The 14,895-nt window shown below is 32.9% G+C and overlaps 1 protein-coding gene across 5 annotated transcripts; it reads right to left on the bottom strand.

Moving 5' to 3' along the window:
• Positions 1-1,783: 1,783 nt before the first annotated feature.
• LOC122311811 lies at positions 1,784-9,306 on the bottom strand. Of its 5 annotated transcripts, XM_043126498.1 has the most exons (10): positions 8,930-9,302; positions 8,609-8,827; positions 6,827-6,910; positions 6,209-6,697; positions 5,407-5,542; positions 5,002-5,164; positions 3,903-4,031; positions 3,366-3,560; positions 2,708-2,830; positions 1,784-2,574 (listed from the first exon to the last, which is right to left on the bottom strand). In XM_043126498.1, the coding sequence occupies exons 2-10, from the start codon at positions 8,799-8,801 to the stop codon at positions 2,476-2,478; spliced, it is 1,611 nt and encodes a 536-aa protein (XP_042982432.1). In that variant the 5' UTR covers positions 8,802-8,827; positions 8,930-9,302; the 3' UTR covers positions 1,784-2,475. The 5 variants fall into 5 exon arrangements, 4 of the variants coding, with proteins under 4 accessions (XP_042982432.1, XP_042982430.1, XP_042982433.1 ...); XM_043126496.1 differs by having other exon boundaries at positions 8,609-9,302; XM_043126499.1 differs by having other exon boundaries at positions 6,827-6,907; positions 8,609-9,299.
• Between the last annotated feature and the right edge of the window lie 5,589 nt (positions 9,307-14,895).

The following is a 14,895-nucleotide window of genomic DNA, read 5'->3' on the forward strand; positions in this document are numbered from 1 at the left end:
GGAAGAGGTTGGTCTCCTCTCTGACCCCACTTATGTATCGACAGTTAGTGTGGAGTCTGAACTATTTGACTATTACTTAACCTGATATTTCTTTTGTTGTACAGTAGGTTAGTTAGTTCATATAGGCTCCACGTCATCTACACTTGGCTACTACTTGTCGTATCATTCAATATCCTTGAGGCTCCCCTAGTCATGGCCTGTTCTTCCCTACTGGAACTCCTCTTCGTCTTGTGGCTTACAGTGATGTTGATTGGGCAGAATGTCCTGATACATGTCGATTTGTTATGGGTTGGTGCATGTTTCGTGGTGACTCCTTGATATCTTGGAAGAGTAAGAAATAGGATCGTGTCTCCAAATCTTTCACTAAATCTGAATACCATGCAATGTCTGCTACTTGTTCTGAGATTCTCTGGCTTCATGGTCTCCTTGCTAAAATTGGTTGTGTTCAGTTTGCTCCTACGCCTTTACATGCTGACAACACAAGTGCCATTCAGATTGCTATCAATCCTATTTTTCATGAACGTACCAAACATAAACATAATGAGGTAGGATTGTCATTTCATTCAGGAAATATTGGACACTTGTATCATTACACTTCCTCATGTTTCTACTGACCTCTAGATCGTCGATGTGTTTACAAAGGTCATGCCACGACAACGTCATCAGTTTCTTGTTGGCAAATTGATGCTTCTTGATTGACCTGCATCAATTTGAGGGGGGATGTTAGCATGATACGCTCTTTGTTTCATTATTTATCTTTAGACAATTGTATATATTTCTTTCCTTAGAATCTGTACAGGGGTCCTAGTTTCCATACTTAGGCAGGTTTTGATTGTTGTAATTTAGGCTTAATTCTAGCCATGTATACACATTGGTGCCTTTATAATGAAAGGAAATCCTCACAATGAAGGTATTCAATCCATTTGACAAAATGCAATGTCTTGGCTTTCTAAGGTTCCAAAATAAGCGTCTTAACCAGTTGGAAGGATACGCCCAGGCCTCAACTTTGGATATCTAGTCTCCCTACAAAGAGTTTCCCTGGCAAATAAACACCTTGGTCGACCGTGAAGATGTCACATGATATGGTTTTAAAGTTTTTGGTATAAATGTGATTTGACACAATTTCCTCTCCCTTTGGAGAACCTAAAGCTATATCTGGCAAATTCCAAAATCAGTAAGTTAAGTTTGCGTAATTTGATTCGAGGGCAACTGCCTGATGAGATGTCATCCCTCCAAAATCTCCAAACTTGAATATCTCTCCCCCATCCTCCAGTGGCTGACAGAATTGCCTTGTCTTTCTCAGTTGATCTTCATGGCAGGATGTGGAATCCGAGGCAAAATCCTAGATTTCTTGCAAACTACTCGGAAGTCCGATTCAGAACTGTACCTTATCAGTTAAGCATGCATCTCTCTAGAAACATTCCAGTATGGCTTGGAAACCTCATTAAATCTATCTAGGAACTCAGTAGTGTCAAATATCCCTGGTTCGATCGGTTACACACTTGCATGATTTTGGTGTGCTTGATCTCCAACTCAATTAATAAAGCTTACGAGCACCATAAACCAAGTTTTCGTTATAGGGCAGAGGTTTCCTAATGGATCAATATATATATATTGATCTTTCTGATAAACAGCTTCTCAAGTGTCCTTGAGCAGCTCGATCGGTACAAGAATACAACTTGGCTATCAGTTTCCTCGTATTTTCACACAGCTTTTTGGAAGGTAGATTACCTCAGTGCTGTTGAGATGGCATTGTATCCAGAAAATTATAATACTTTTTCACTTCAAATACTACATAAATATTTCCCACGATTCAATGTGTCAAAGACCAGAAAGAACATTTATTCAACTTAGGAATCATGGCTGCCTAAGCTATAAATAATACACAAAGAAGGATCCAACATGCGTACTTAATTTGTGACTTTTAAAAGAGTTACAAATTAAGCAAATGAAAAACCTGTCTTTTGTGCTTCTCAGACTACTCACTATATTGTTTGGATAAGATTTCATCGATTTCTATCAAAACATCTGGCAGTATAGCTATGATCACTAAATAGACCCATAATCTACTCTTTTGCTCTCTCTAGACCAGAGATGTCATGCATCAATTAGCATGCCAGTGCAGTTAGAGATCGGAGAGGGAATGCTTTCACCATTTGTAAAAATTGCATGGAGGGCGTGCTTAGGATTGTGATTCATGCACAGTTGCTGCCTTCATTTGTTCCAGATGACGGATAAATATGGATTTAGATCACTTAGGAGTCAGAGTTCTTGTAGAAACTCTAGAGCTTAGAATAGGAGAAAGATAAACATATGAAGTGAGCCTCACAACATATGTCTATCTCTCTCCCATGTTAGGCTCTCCAAAGGGATCTGAACGCAGAGGTATACAAGCAAACACAAAATGCAACAGAAATTCTCAGAAATTAGCCTTCGTTAATGATTAGCTTTTTGTCTTACACTGTTTTAAGGGGGCTATTGACTAAGCCCCAGTTGCTGGTAATTTGTGTAGTCAATTCCATTTAGTCGTATACAACATAAGACCTGCTCTGGCAACTCTTCAGCTTTGTTAGCCTGTTTTAGAATTCATGGATAACGTATGGATTAATAGAGCTTTTAGATAGCCAGCATCAAAACCAAATAAACATTATAAAAGGGAAATCTTTTTCTTGGGGGAAAATCCATGGCAGAAGAAAAAAAGACTTGCCTGAATTGTGAGGCCAACATCCAAGATGCAGTGCTTTAGTCTGTCTAGGAATACCTCAAACCCTTTCCTAGATATATAACTGAATCTGTGCATATCTATATCAATCTCGAAGTAATTTTCTCCCTGTAACCAAAGAAGCATAGGGAAGAGATATGTCAGTAATATTATTCTTTTGTTATCTGATATCATTTGGATGTTGTCAAATAGATTTTCAAAGAAAACACTCAGAACAGAGACGGGATTAAATAGTTTGACATACTGAATTGTACAAAGACTGGCATACTCGCTCACACATTTGAGTAACTTTTATCATTATGTAGAACACGATGAATTATATCCAAAAACTCCTGGAATATACTTTCCACAATCTACAACTGAATGTGCTTGCTTGCTTGATATATCTGGTGATGCAAACCTTATTATTAATATACAAGATAAGGGCTGCACATGGCTCGGGACCCCATTTAAAAGAAATGCTCTAAATTCCTTTCAATATTTAAAAACAGATCTTAGTAAATGCAAGTCAAAACTGCAAAAGATATTCATTGATTTCCACACCTGATTTAGATAATCTTTAGCTTCACTAAAAGGGAAGAAATCCATGAATTTAATACGGAATTACAGTAGCAATGAACTAGCTAGATGGATGCAAACTTACCGAGTAGAACTCATGTTGAGGACGTGAAAGAACAGGCTTTTCATTATAAGCCTGCATAATCTTCCGCTCTGGCCCACTCAAATGAAGATCTTCAACATTTACAACACGGCCCAATATCTTCAGCCTTTCCCGAAAGGGTACATTTGTATCCATAGGAAAACCTTTAACTTTTTCAACTTCATCGTCCATGAACTTCTGTTTTAGAAAACAAGGATGTGAAATAATGAATGATACATCATGAGAGAAAATTGAAAAGTACTTCCCTCTTTTTATAAGTTCTTTAAAGTCTTATTGAACACAAACAGGGAAGATACTGTCAGACAGAAAGCACCACAGGGAAATTGCAATGTGCCTCAAGTTAACAGATAGCATTTTCAAATTTAAGAATGCTACTCTATAAGAAGAATGCATTAGTGTGAAATTATAAGGCTTATCTTCTCATTATAAGAATCAACATGACTAGAATGCAAAGTTCATTAATGCTCCATCTCTTTTCTTTTCTTTTCTTTTTTGGTGGTAACACATGCTCCATCTTACTCTGATATATTCTTGAAAATTGGATGGAAGCTCCTTTGAGTAATTATCAGAGAGTTTGAAGTATAAAACGAAACTCATTCCCTCTCCATCAGTTTCACCCTGAAAAAGTGCGGGAGGGTACAAGGGTATCTGTAAAGTCCATGAATGCCAGTATCAGAACATATGAAGAAATAATTGAAAGAATTTTATCTCATGAAAGTATGCAGTAGGAAACTTCGAATGGCATTAAAAGTTTAAACAGTTCAAAAGCCCATGCCAGTTAGAGGCCTATTTCTATGTTATAAACATATTTCAGAACCCAGTCACTAAAAGAAAAAGTACTTCCATGGTTTGACATGCTTGGCTAAGGAACATGACATACATAGAGAGCTACAGTGTTTTGAGGATGTTGGGAAAAAATGAAAACAAGCAGGAAACTTGTAGAGTGAAAAGTGTGATCCCTTTCCTTCCTCCACCAGAAAGAAAAATGAGGCTGTCAAATATGGTTTGTTCATGTGCAACAAAAACTACGAGTACCAATAAGAACTAGAGCAGGAAATAATAACGCCACAGAAAATTGGGGTTTTTTTTTGGTGGTGGTTGGGGGGGGGATGCTTCCACTCCTTTAGGAGAGTAGAATGGGTTTTATATTATAGTTTATTTATGGCTTTGTCGAGTTAGCTTTTAAATGAAGTAACTGGTAGAATGCAAGCCTTGTTAATTTCATCAATGAACCGAAGGGGTCTAGATTAACTACCCACCCCATCTCGATTACAAATGCAATAACAATGAACAAATTTAATAACCCAAAAAAAAATTTACTACACTTGCACAACCTTTGAGCCTAAATATAATAAAACTTCTTAAGATACCCAGAGAAGGGAAGGGTGATATCAAGCAAGATGTATTTTCCATAGTGGGGTACAGGGATGGGTTCACTGGGTTGGATAGGCCTAAAGCTGGAATCCTGCTTGGCCAGAACAGTGAAAGACGCAAATATTACTCTCCAATAGCGATGTTGTTTTCACAGACTCCCTTAAAATCAATAAAAGGATACAAACATTCACATAATGGCATGCTCACAACATAAAGTGCAATCAGAAGTAGAAAGAAGTTATACCTGGACGTTTACAATGAGGATAGGTGGGAGGTTTCCGGAAGAATTAATAACAGGTAGTTCAACAAAACGAGCAATATGCTCTATTTTCCACTGAGATAAAAATACATCAACACCAAAGGGATAATATGCAGCATAATTGGGAGCAAAATCCTTCTTCTTGTCCCTGTCACATAAAAGACCAATTTCAAAGTGAAATTGTTAACAGCAAAAAACTCAATTAATAAGGTATCCAAGTAGAAAAGTCACTTTCTTGGACTTTACAAACTTTGCATATAAGTTCATGCTTGCTTCAATACAAGCACTAGGTTAATATGTAAACATTGTATATGCAGTTATGTGTGTGCATGCACATGCATGTAATTTGGCACATGCTTGCATATATAAAGCAACTAATCAGAGTCTTACCTAAGATAATTCAAAGCCCGAACTTTGAAAGTATTGGGATCAATAGATGACCAACAATCAAACATTTTCTTTTCTATTGGGCAAAAAGGTACTTGGGAACCTGCCATTGGTCTTTGTAGAAGCATTTTCGAGGAAACTGAAATCATACAAAGAGATAATAAGTCAAAGTGATTAAATTCACACGTTAGACTTCTTTCTAAAGGGCCCAAATTGCTTAAAATTTAGCACTGCTAATCAGGAAAATAAAAGTATCCATAAGAGTGTGCATGGAAATATGTATGTGCATATATGTCTGTATAACTAAGCATTACCAATATCAGTATGATTTAAGCAGGGAAGGAAGGATTTGGAGTGGAGAATAAACTGATTAATAAAATCAAATTACTAATGAACTATGATATACTGCACTCTGACAGAGTATAACAAACTGCACTTTCATATTTTTTTTTAAGTAAAAATTTATTAATGTCAATAGGCGTAACCAAGTATACTAGATGTATACAAGAGAAAACACCTAGTTGGGATGCAAAAAAACAAGGATAAACCCATCTAGGAAAATGAACCTAACAAAGCCCTAGCCCAAGCCCAAAGACACGTCTGCCCCAAACCACCACCAGTGCACCAAGCCTATCCCACCAAACCAGATTTTGCCCTCAAGCCTATACCACCACCAATTCCCCAACACACTCCCAATACAAATATGATCTATATCCTACCAATACAAATATGTATTTTCCTATCATATCCATGTTTTCATACAAATGATATAATGTATCAAAAAGTTGAGAGTTTCGATACTCACGTAGAGTGCCATCAGCATTTCCTTCTTTCCATTTGAAGGAAAGTTTCAAGGTTCCCTTTTTTCTTAAACTTGGTGGACTAGAGCTCAATGATCTTCTCTTTTCAACAGAGGGAACAGTGGATGGAAGACAAGGTAAACAGTTGCTTGGAAGAATCCCACAATTGTCTAACATTCCTTCCTCCTTGCCAGGACTTCCCTCCATGGATGAGGAGATTCCTTTAAGGAATACAGGTCGGTTTGCTTCATTTGAACTTCCATCACGTTTTGATTGTGAATCAACATCATCCAAATTCAAGACTTGAACATTCAATGTTTTAGAAACCTCAACAGAATTATACGCTGAATTCCTTGACAACACCCCTGGTTTATGCATATGACTGGTGGAAGAAGTTTGATGATTATTGACACTACAGTCTCCATGTTTGGGATCTCTCAGAGATGAAACACTTGGTATGGCTACACCTTCAAAGCTACTTAGAGATGAGACATCTGCAGATATCAGTGGTGTGCAGAAGTCAACCTTAGAAAAGTCAACTATAAACATATATCATCTATTAGGACGAGAAGGAAAAGAAATCTCATATATAAAATCGATTATGAATATGGAAAAGATCATACCATCTGGAACACTTTGGTAATCTTCATCACAATCAGGCTCAAAAGTTGGTAATGAATCAAACCATGCCTCTTCAGTGCTTCCTGCTTATGAATTAAATTGAACAGAAATGGGGAAATGATATAAGAAAAATTGCAGAATATGTAATTTGTCAATGAGATGCTTACAAAATTATGCACCTAAAATTTATGTTGAGAAAAACCCGCTCATAAGAAAAGTAGAGGATTAATAAAGCAAACGACCTACAATGAAAATTCAATTTATATGCTTTGGAAGAAACAAACCAAAATTTTATTTCCTTTCTGGGGAATAGAAGCAAAGGATCATGCTCCAATATCTTCCAAGTGACTGACCAGTAGATTTGTTGGAGCAGTCAATAAGCATCATATGGTACAGATTAGTATTTCAGCAGCATTTAAACAATTGAAAGGACTATGAATAAATAATGATCATGAGATAGATCTCTAAGGACTATAACCCAGCTCAAACAAGTGTCCCAATAAAACGTAAATTTGAGGTGTAGATCCTGAACCAATCTCAATGCAACTTAGCTTTGAACTTCTTCAATTGGAACAACTCATGTCATTGTAAATGTTTTCTGATTCCCCTAACATTCCCGATCCATTTAGTCTTTATCTTTGGAAATGTTGTCACTGTAAGCAACGCCAATGTCACATCCTAAAGAAGCTCCACCTTTCTAAATCAAATACCTCATGTTACATGCACACCGCAAAATATTTGCATTCTCAGCTGATTGCTTAGCAAGCCACCAACATTATCAGCTTTCTTTGCATAATAAGCAACAACAGTAGGTATATGGTTAATAGCGCATTCAAAGTTCAACAACGCTATCTTGTAGGTATTTACTTACAATGACCGCTACTTGCCCAAAACTATTGCAGCATTTCAAAACTTCAACACCAAAGTCTCCTAGACAGGCTAACCATGTTTCTTCTAGATCCAAGCACTTAAACTTCAGAAACAACGCGAGTTTCTTTCAATATCAAACTGTAAGGTGCCTTCTGCAAGTAACCTCTGCAAAAGACTATTTCTTTCACTTGGATTTGCTAATCTCCCAGTTAAGAAGAATGTAAGCCAAGAAGGTGATCTATCTCCTCCAGCTCTCAAGAACAATCATATTCATAAAAACTGCCACTGGGTGACGGGTCAATGTTGAATTAAAGTCTAACCTCCTCCTAATAAGTTACATTCTCTTTAGTTATCAAATTGACCAGAAAGAACTTGAACTTATCCGGAAACTACAGACAATTTGTAAGTAAAGAACACTGTAGATACTAGATAACTCCGATCTTATGGGAAAGATCTTGCTCACAACCCCCACGAAAAGAATATCTTGCTCTGCATAAAGCTCAACGCAGAAGGCACTAACTACCAATTTACGTATTCTTCCCCAGGACACAATCATTACGCAACGCAATAATTGACTCGCTTTTAGAAGGAAATGACACTTTTTTACGAAACTCTCCCCCTTACACAATCGTACATTTCATGCTAAACAGATTAACTGCCTCAACACCATTTCCAAAAGCTATACAATACAAAACCTGCCTTCTAATCCAATCATAGATGCATCCATCCAACAAAAACAATCCACAGCGGAACTCATCAAACAAATCCACTAATATACCGAACCCAGAATTAAACTTAACAAGAATAAAAGTAATAATTAAACCCCAAAAAAATGCTCTTCGTCTTACAACTTCCATGAAAGATCATGAGAGAGAGAGAGAGAGAGAGAGAGAGAGAGAGAGAGAGAAACGGACCTTGGAAAGTGGGGTTGTTGTAGGAGCGATCAGAGGTAGGGGGCCTATCAACCTTGTCTAGTGATCCCTCAGACAACCGAGAAGGAACTCTTTGTTTGAACAATACTGCTCTCCTCCTTTTACGTGTCTTGTTCTTGGAGGACCTCAATCTCCCTCGCACGCACCCGTCAGGCGTGGACATGCACGCCCCCATATCTCCCCTCTCTGATCAATCACCCCCTGCAGCCACCACCATTACCTCTTTTAACCGAATAAACAAATTTAGAGAGAGGAATAGACGGTGAATTCTAGAGAGAGAGAGAAGGTTATAGCTTAAGCTACCGTTCGCAAAAATTCCTTTTTTTTTTTTGGCTCTTTAAATTCGGGCTCGCAGAAAAACCAAAGCTTTATGTTAATGTCTTTTATTCATTAAAGTGGGTTAAATGGTTGGAACAGGGAAGGTATTCGTTGTTGTTGGCAGCGTAAGGAATCAAATATTGGCAATAGTGGCAGGGGGGGAGGTTGTGGGTGGGACCGACGTGTGGTGTGTTTTGTAAATTTGTTGGGAAGCTTTGACCGTCTACAATTGTATCTGACGACGTGGTCGTCGTCGTCGTCCTCCTCCTCCTCCATTGTTCTTACTTTCACCGAGTAGTGACTACAACTGTTATCCCTTCATCATCCATATTTGTTTCGTTTTACATTCTACGACCAGCCCAAATTTTTCTGTCAGATCTAAAAGCTGTGAAACAAACAATCTCGTCAACCACAATATAGTCGGCCATATCTGTGATTACGAGGCGGGATTGGGCTGTAATCGAGTTGAGCCCAGTCGAATTTTGGCTTGTCAAGTTCGACTCAATTCAAAATATCAACTCGATAAGTTAAAATCTTAACTCAAACTCATCCAACAAATGAATTCTAGTCGAGCCGAGCTCGAGTTTGAATTGTTTTTTTTAATAAGATTTAATAATTAATAAAATAAATAAATAAATAAGAACTAATATTAAATTTATACAACTAACAAGTAGAATCTCTATTAAATTATAAAATTTTAAAAAATTTATAAATAATTAATATCTAACTAGTTGATATTTATCCAAAATATCAATATATTATATGCCTAAATATATTATTAATACATACATTTAATATAATAGAATATATCTATTTCATATATGGTTCCCACATACTAATATATGGAATTATTAAATTTTATCAACTAATTATTATACAAATTATAAAATATACCTATGAAGTATATTTACTATATAGTCATAAGTAATTAAAATACATATTATATATTTAATTATAAATATGGTATGCTTATATTATTAATTAATACATATATACATGCATAGGTGTATGTATATATTTATCAATATATGAATGAGTTTTAATCGAGTCGAGCTAACAAGTCGACTCGAGCACAAACAAGTGAGCCTAAACGAGTCGAGTCGAGTTTTGTCGAGTATGTGTTATTTACAAATCGAGCGGATATCTATTTTAACGATCGAGTTTTTTTTTCAAGAGTCGAGTTCGATTCAAATTTAACCGAACGAACTATCGAACAGATTGGTTCATTTACAACCTTAGACGGGATGTAGATTTTAATCAGCAATCCAAAAGAAAATGAGATTCCTTAGAGTTTGTGTTCAAATTGTTTAATGCTACACAAATTTTATTCTCTTTCCAATCTAAACTGACACAAACTCTAAGAAATATAAATTAAATATATATATATATATTATTTTATGTTAAGTGCTATCTATTGAATGGGGATTATAATTTATAATTATGTATAATTTTGATAATATCGTTAATGGGTAAAGAGTGCGGACTATAGGTATTGATAGTATTTTTTAATAATAATTTTGAACGAAAATTACTAATAAGATCAAACAACTAATTTCTATTGAAATTCACATATTTATCATATTATATAATAATATGTCTATTTCTTTTATAAATGATCAAAAAGTGCTAGGGCACCAAGACGTGGTCCCGAGAGTTCTCACCTATAAGTGTAAAATGTATTTATTTATTTTTTATTTAATGCGTCTTTTTCAGGTATTTGTTAAATCGCTTTAAACATTAAAAAAAATCACAAACTCATTAAAAAATATTTACTTAATCATTAAGTAAAAGAAAGTCAATTGGTAGATACTCTCAAGGTAATTTCTCGGCGGCTTAAGCATTTTCCTGTAATTAATCACTTATACATTATATATATATATAATATGTGTGTGTGTGACTTTTTCTTAGGTATTGGATTCCCACGAATAAAAATGGTGTGGAATAAACAAAGTAAAGTATTTGTGCATGCGTATGTGAAAGCAAAACTTGTATGTACGCATGAATGCAAAAATGAACTTTAAAAAGAGGCCGAAAAGAAAGTGTTGAGAAATAGCATTGCGATCGAGATGAATATATAAATGCAATCATTGTGTTTCAAATATGCCAAAAATTAGTATGCAAATACTAATCCATCTAAATCAGGATTATTCAGAAAATTTGTTGGAGTGGATTTGGAAAAAGAAGTCCCACCTCTATGTTTATCCCTTTCACCGTTAATTATCACCATAATTTCCAATTATTATCATCGTGATCTTATAAATGTTTCTTTTCATTATTATAATATTTTAAAAGTGTATAAATGTTAAATACAATAGGGAAAGGGGGAGGTATTTCATAAGTGGGCTTATAATATTAAGATGTAAAATAAATAATAAAATTTATCCATCCCATTAATTTAAGCTTTTGAGATAAGTGATGATTTTACATGGTATCGGAGCAGCGGTTCTGAGTTCGAACATTGACTTTATACTCTATTTTATTTAATTAAATATTTTACTTATTAGGCCACCTATGAATGAAGGATCTATCATACACATAAGGGGGAGTGTTAAAATATAAAATAAATAACAAAATTTATATATCTTCTTGTCAAATTAATCTTTTGAGATAAGTGGTGATTTCACATATGAGGGCTAAAACTAATAAATAATGTTATATTAAATTATTTTTTTTGTTTTAAAAAAACATGATAGATTTCTAACTTATATAAGATTGGATAATCCCTCTTTAAATTTAAAAAAAAAAAAAATCAGAAAATAATAAATTTATTTGGTACTTATAGTACTATTTTGCATTTGAGTCGTTACTTTTCAATTTGAAAAATGATAAACTATTATGAACCTCAATAGTTATTAATACAACTCACAAATTTAATTTTTATAGTTTAATATTTTTAATTGTAGCTGAATCCTTATATTTTTAATATTTTTGTATTATATACATATTGATTATTGATATAAATAATTTCTAGCCATAAACTTAATTAGGCAATGTCTGAAATGATGACAATGATAGCTGTCCCATGCGGTGAAACTCAACATACGGTGAAATGAATTTTAAAATTTATCTTTATAATTAAATTATCACAAGTGGAGGTAAAGACCTTTAAATGACATTACATATATTGCAAAATCTAGTTTTGATGATTTGAATCTAACACTTATTTAAAATCTACAACTTAATCCTTCAACTCCATCACTAGGAATGAATATCTTAGAAAAATCTATATATAAGTGGGAAATACTATATCTATAAAAAAAAAATCTTACAAAAATATAAATGTATGAATTGATATAATTTGATACGAGATTTTTCCTATAGATTTTATGTGATTTCATATAATTCGTTTAGATCGATTTTATTATAAAAATATTTTTATAATCTGAGATACCATTTCAAGATACGTCATTTTATGAATTTACTTTTATATAATTTTTTTTATAATTAAAATATTTTTTAAAAATAAATTTCAGAACGTAATATATTAAATTAATTTATAAATTTATTTTTATAAAAAATATTTAAAAAAACTAAATAGAAAGACCACAACGACTAGCCAAAAAACACGCACATCAAGAATAGTAAAAAAATAAAGGAAGAAGAAAAAAGTGGATAAGTGTGTCTGTGACTTGATATAACAGCTAAGAAACTTTTAGGGGAAGCCTCTGAGAGATGAATGCACCAATTAATATCCCACCTCCAATGAGCATCTTTTAAAGCAAGCTCCATCTATATCTTTTAAAAAGATATTCACATTACTCATATTTTGTTTTTAATGACGAACCTATAATTCAAATAACACTAATAAATTAATGATATTGGAGTTTTTCAAGCAATAAATTAATTCCTTTAAAAATTAAAAGAAAATAATGAGTATTGCAGGCCAAGTGATTGGAGTAATACAATTCAGTTGAGATTATAAATAATAAGTCAGAGTAGATCAAAAATCACATTAGTCATAATTAATCAAATTTGAAAAAATCTAAAAAATCCTAAACATTATATCTATCTGTATCGAAAAAATGAAAAGAAAAATCCAATTAATTAGTGGCAAACATGAGTTGAGTTGTCCTTGTCCAGTTTCCACGACCAGCTCAAACATTCAAGGCCAGGCTTCATTTATTTAATTTGCTCCAATTATAAAATAAATATCTTAGACCGCATCTGCACGGTTCTGCAGTCTGCACCCACCTCGTTAGACTCCTCTCACGTCACGACGCCAACCCATCAAAAAATAACGATCATTTTAATTACTATTTTTCATGCTTGTAATTTATTTTAAGAAAAAATATTTATAAGTTTGTAATAATTTAATATTTATTTTTTAAATTAAATTTTATTATTTAAATTATATAAATCATATATTCTACCCATCGAATTAAAAATAAAATAATTTATTTATCTAAATAATTTTGGGGATCTCACTCCCTTTTCATAATTTTTTAATTAATGAAAAGGTGCTTATTTAAAAAGAAGAAAAAAACCTGCACTCATCCATTATTCTTTTACTTTAAAAATAAAAAAGAAAAAAGAAAAGTGCTATCTGCCAAATTGCCAATTGTATATGGAGGACAGTACATTTCACGAGACAATTCTTTAATGGTACGTGGCTTTCTGCTGAACCGACCGTATATTCATTCACACGAGGTTTCTTTATTCAACGCTGCTGTACCCACCCTGGACGAAAGGATATGTAAGAGGGGTGATGATAGGTTGAGTACCTATTACTAATCATTTATTACTCAAATGTATTATAAATTTTTTTATTTTTATTTTATTTTTTTAAGTATTTTTTTAATATTTTTAACCATTAAAAAAAATTAAAAAAATATAATTTTATTAATACTCACTTTTTTAATTATTAAATAAAATAAAAAATTAAAAAAATTAAATATAAAAATAATAATAAATAAATTATAATAGAGTAGTAAGTATATTATTTTTCTAAATAAGAGAGAGGTCGACACCGTTACGGCTGTACCTTGCATTCGTCGGAACCAAGCCAGGCCACGTGTTGGAAGGATTGAAATTCAGCTACAGTTAATGATAGATTCAATTTGAAAGGAAGATGATATTTGTAGTAAGTATTATGTAATTATTTAAAAAAATAAATAAATATAAAATTTATATAAAAAAAATTAATTTTTTAATAATATATTTTATTAATTTTTAAAATAATTATGTGGTATTTACACACTATACTTATTCAGATTACATTTTCAAATGTGTTTCCTAACTTCTTTTTAGACATGTAAAACTTCTCCTCCCAATTCATTTAACTTTTAAATTAAAAATACATTCTTTTAACAGAAAAAGCCCATTATATTTTAAAATAATATGTATAGAAATCGGGTGGCCCCCACGTTATATTTTAAAAAAATATATCGCAGGCTTATTTATTTATTTATTTTTAATAAAAAGATGTGCGTAGTTTATGTATATTTTAAAGCCATCTAAAAGTTAATTCACAAGATCTCGGATCTCCAACCTAGGACTTTGGATGTGTCAAATCATCCCACAAAAAAATAAAAATATATAAATCTTTTAATATTATATTAAAAGTTTTTTAAAGAAATAAAAATCATGTTAAAAATAGTAATCACCATGCAATTATTTTTATAACTTTATTTTAAATTAAGAATATTTTTATAAAATGATGTTATTTTTATAATTTATTTATAAAAATTTTCTTTATTTAAAATGAAATTATATAAAGAATTATATAATATCAATTTTTCAAAGCCTAAGTACCATTCATTCGTATTTGAGTAATTTCTTTTTCACTGGATTAAAAATTTAAAAGTAGTCCTAACTACACTATTCAGAGACATTAAAAATTAGTTGACCCAGATATTTTTAATCCGTGTTGACCCAGTAATTTATTGGACCCAGATATTAATTTAGGTAGGCCTTTCTTCTCCGCGCAGCTCATTTTTCTTTCTTTGCATTTT

This window comes from Carya illinoinensis, chromosome 5 (assembly GCF_018687715.1).
Source record: "Carya illinoinensis cultivar Pawnee chromosome 5, C.illinoinensisPawnee_v1, whole genome shotgun sequence".
NCBI classification, from domain to species: Eukaryota; Viridiplantae; Streptophyta; class Magnoliopsida; order Fagales; family Juglandaceae; genus Carya; species Carya illinoinensis.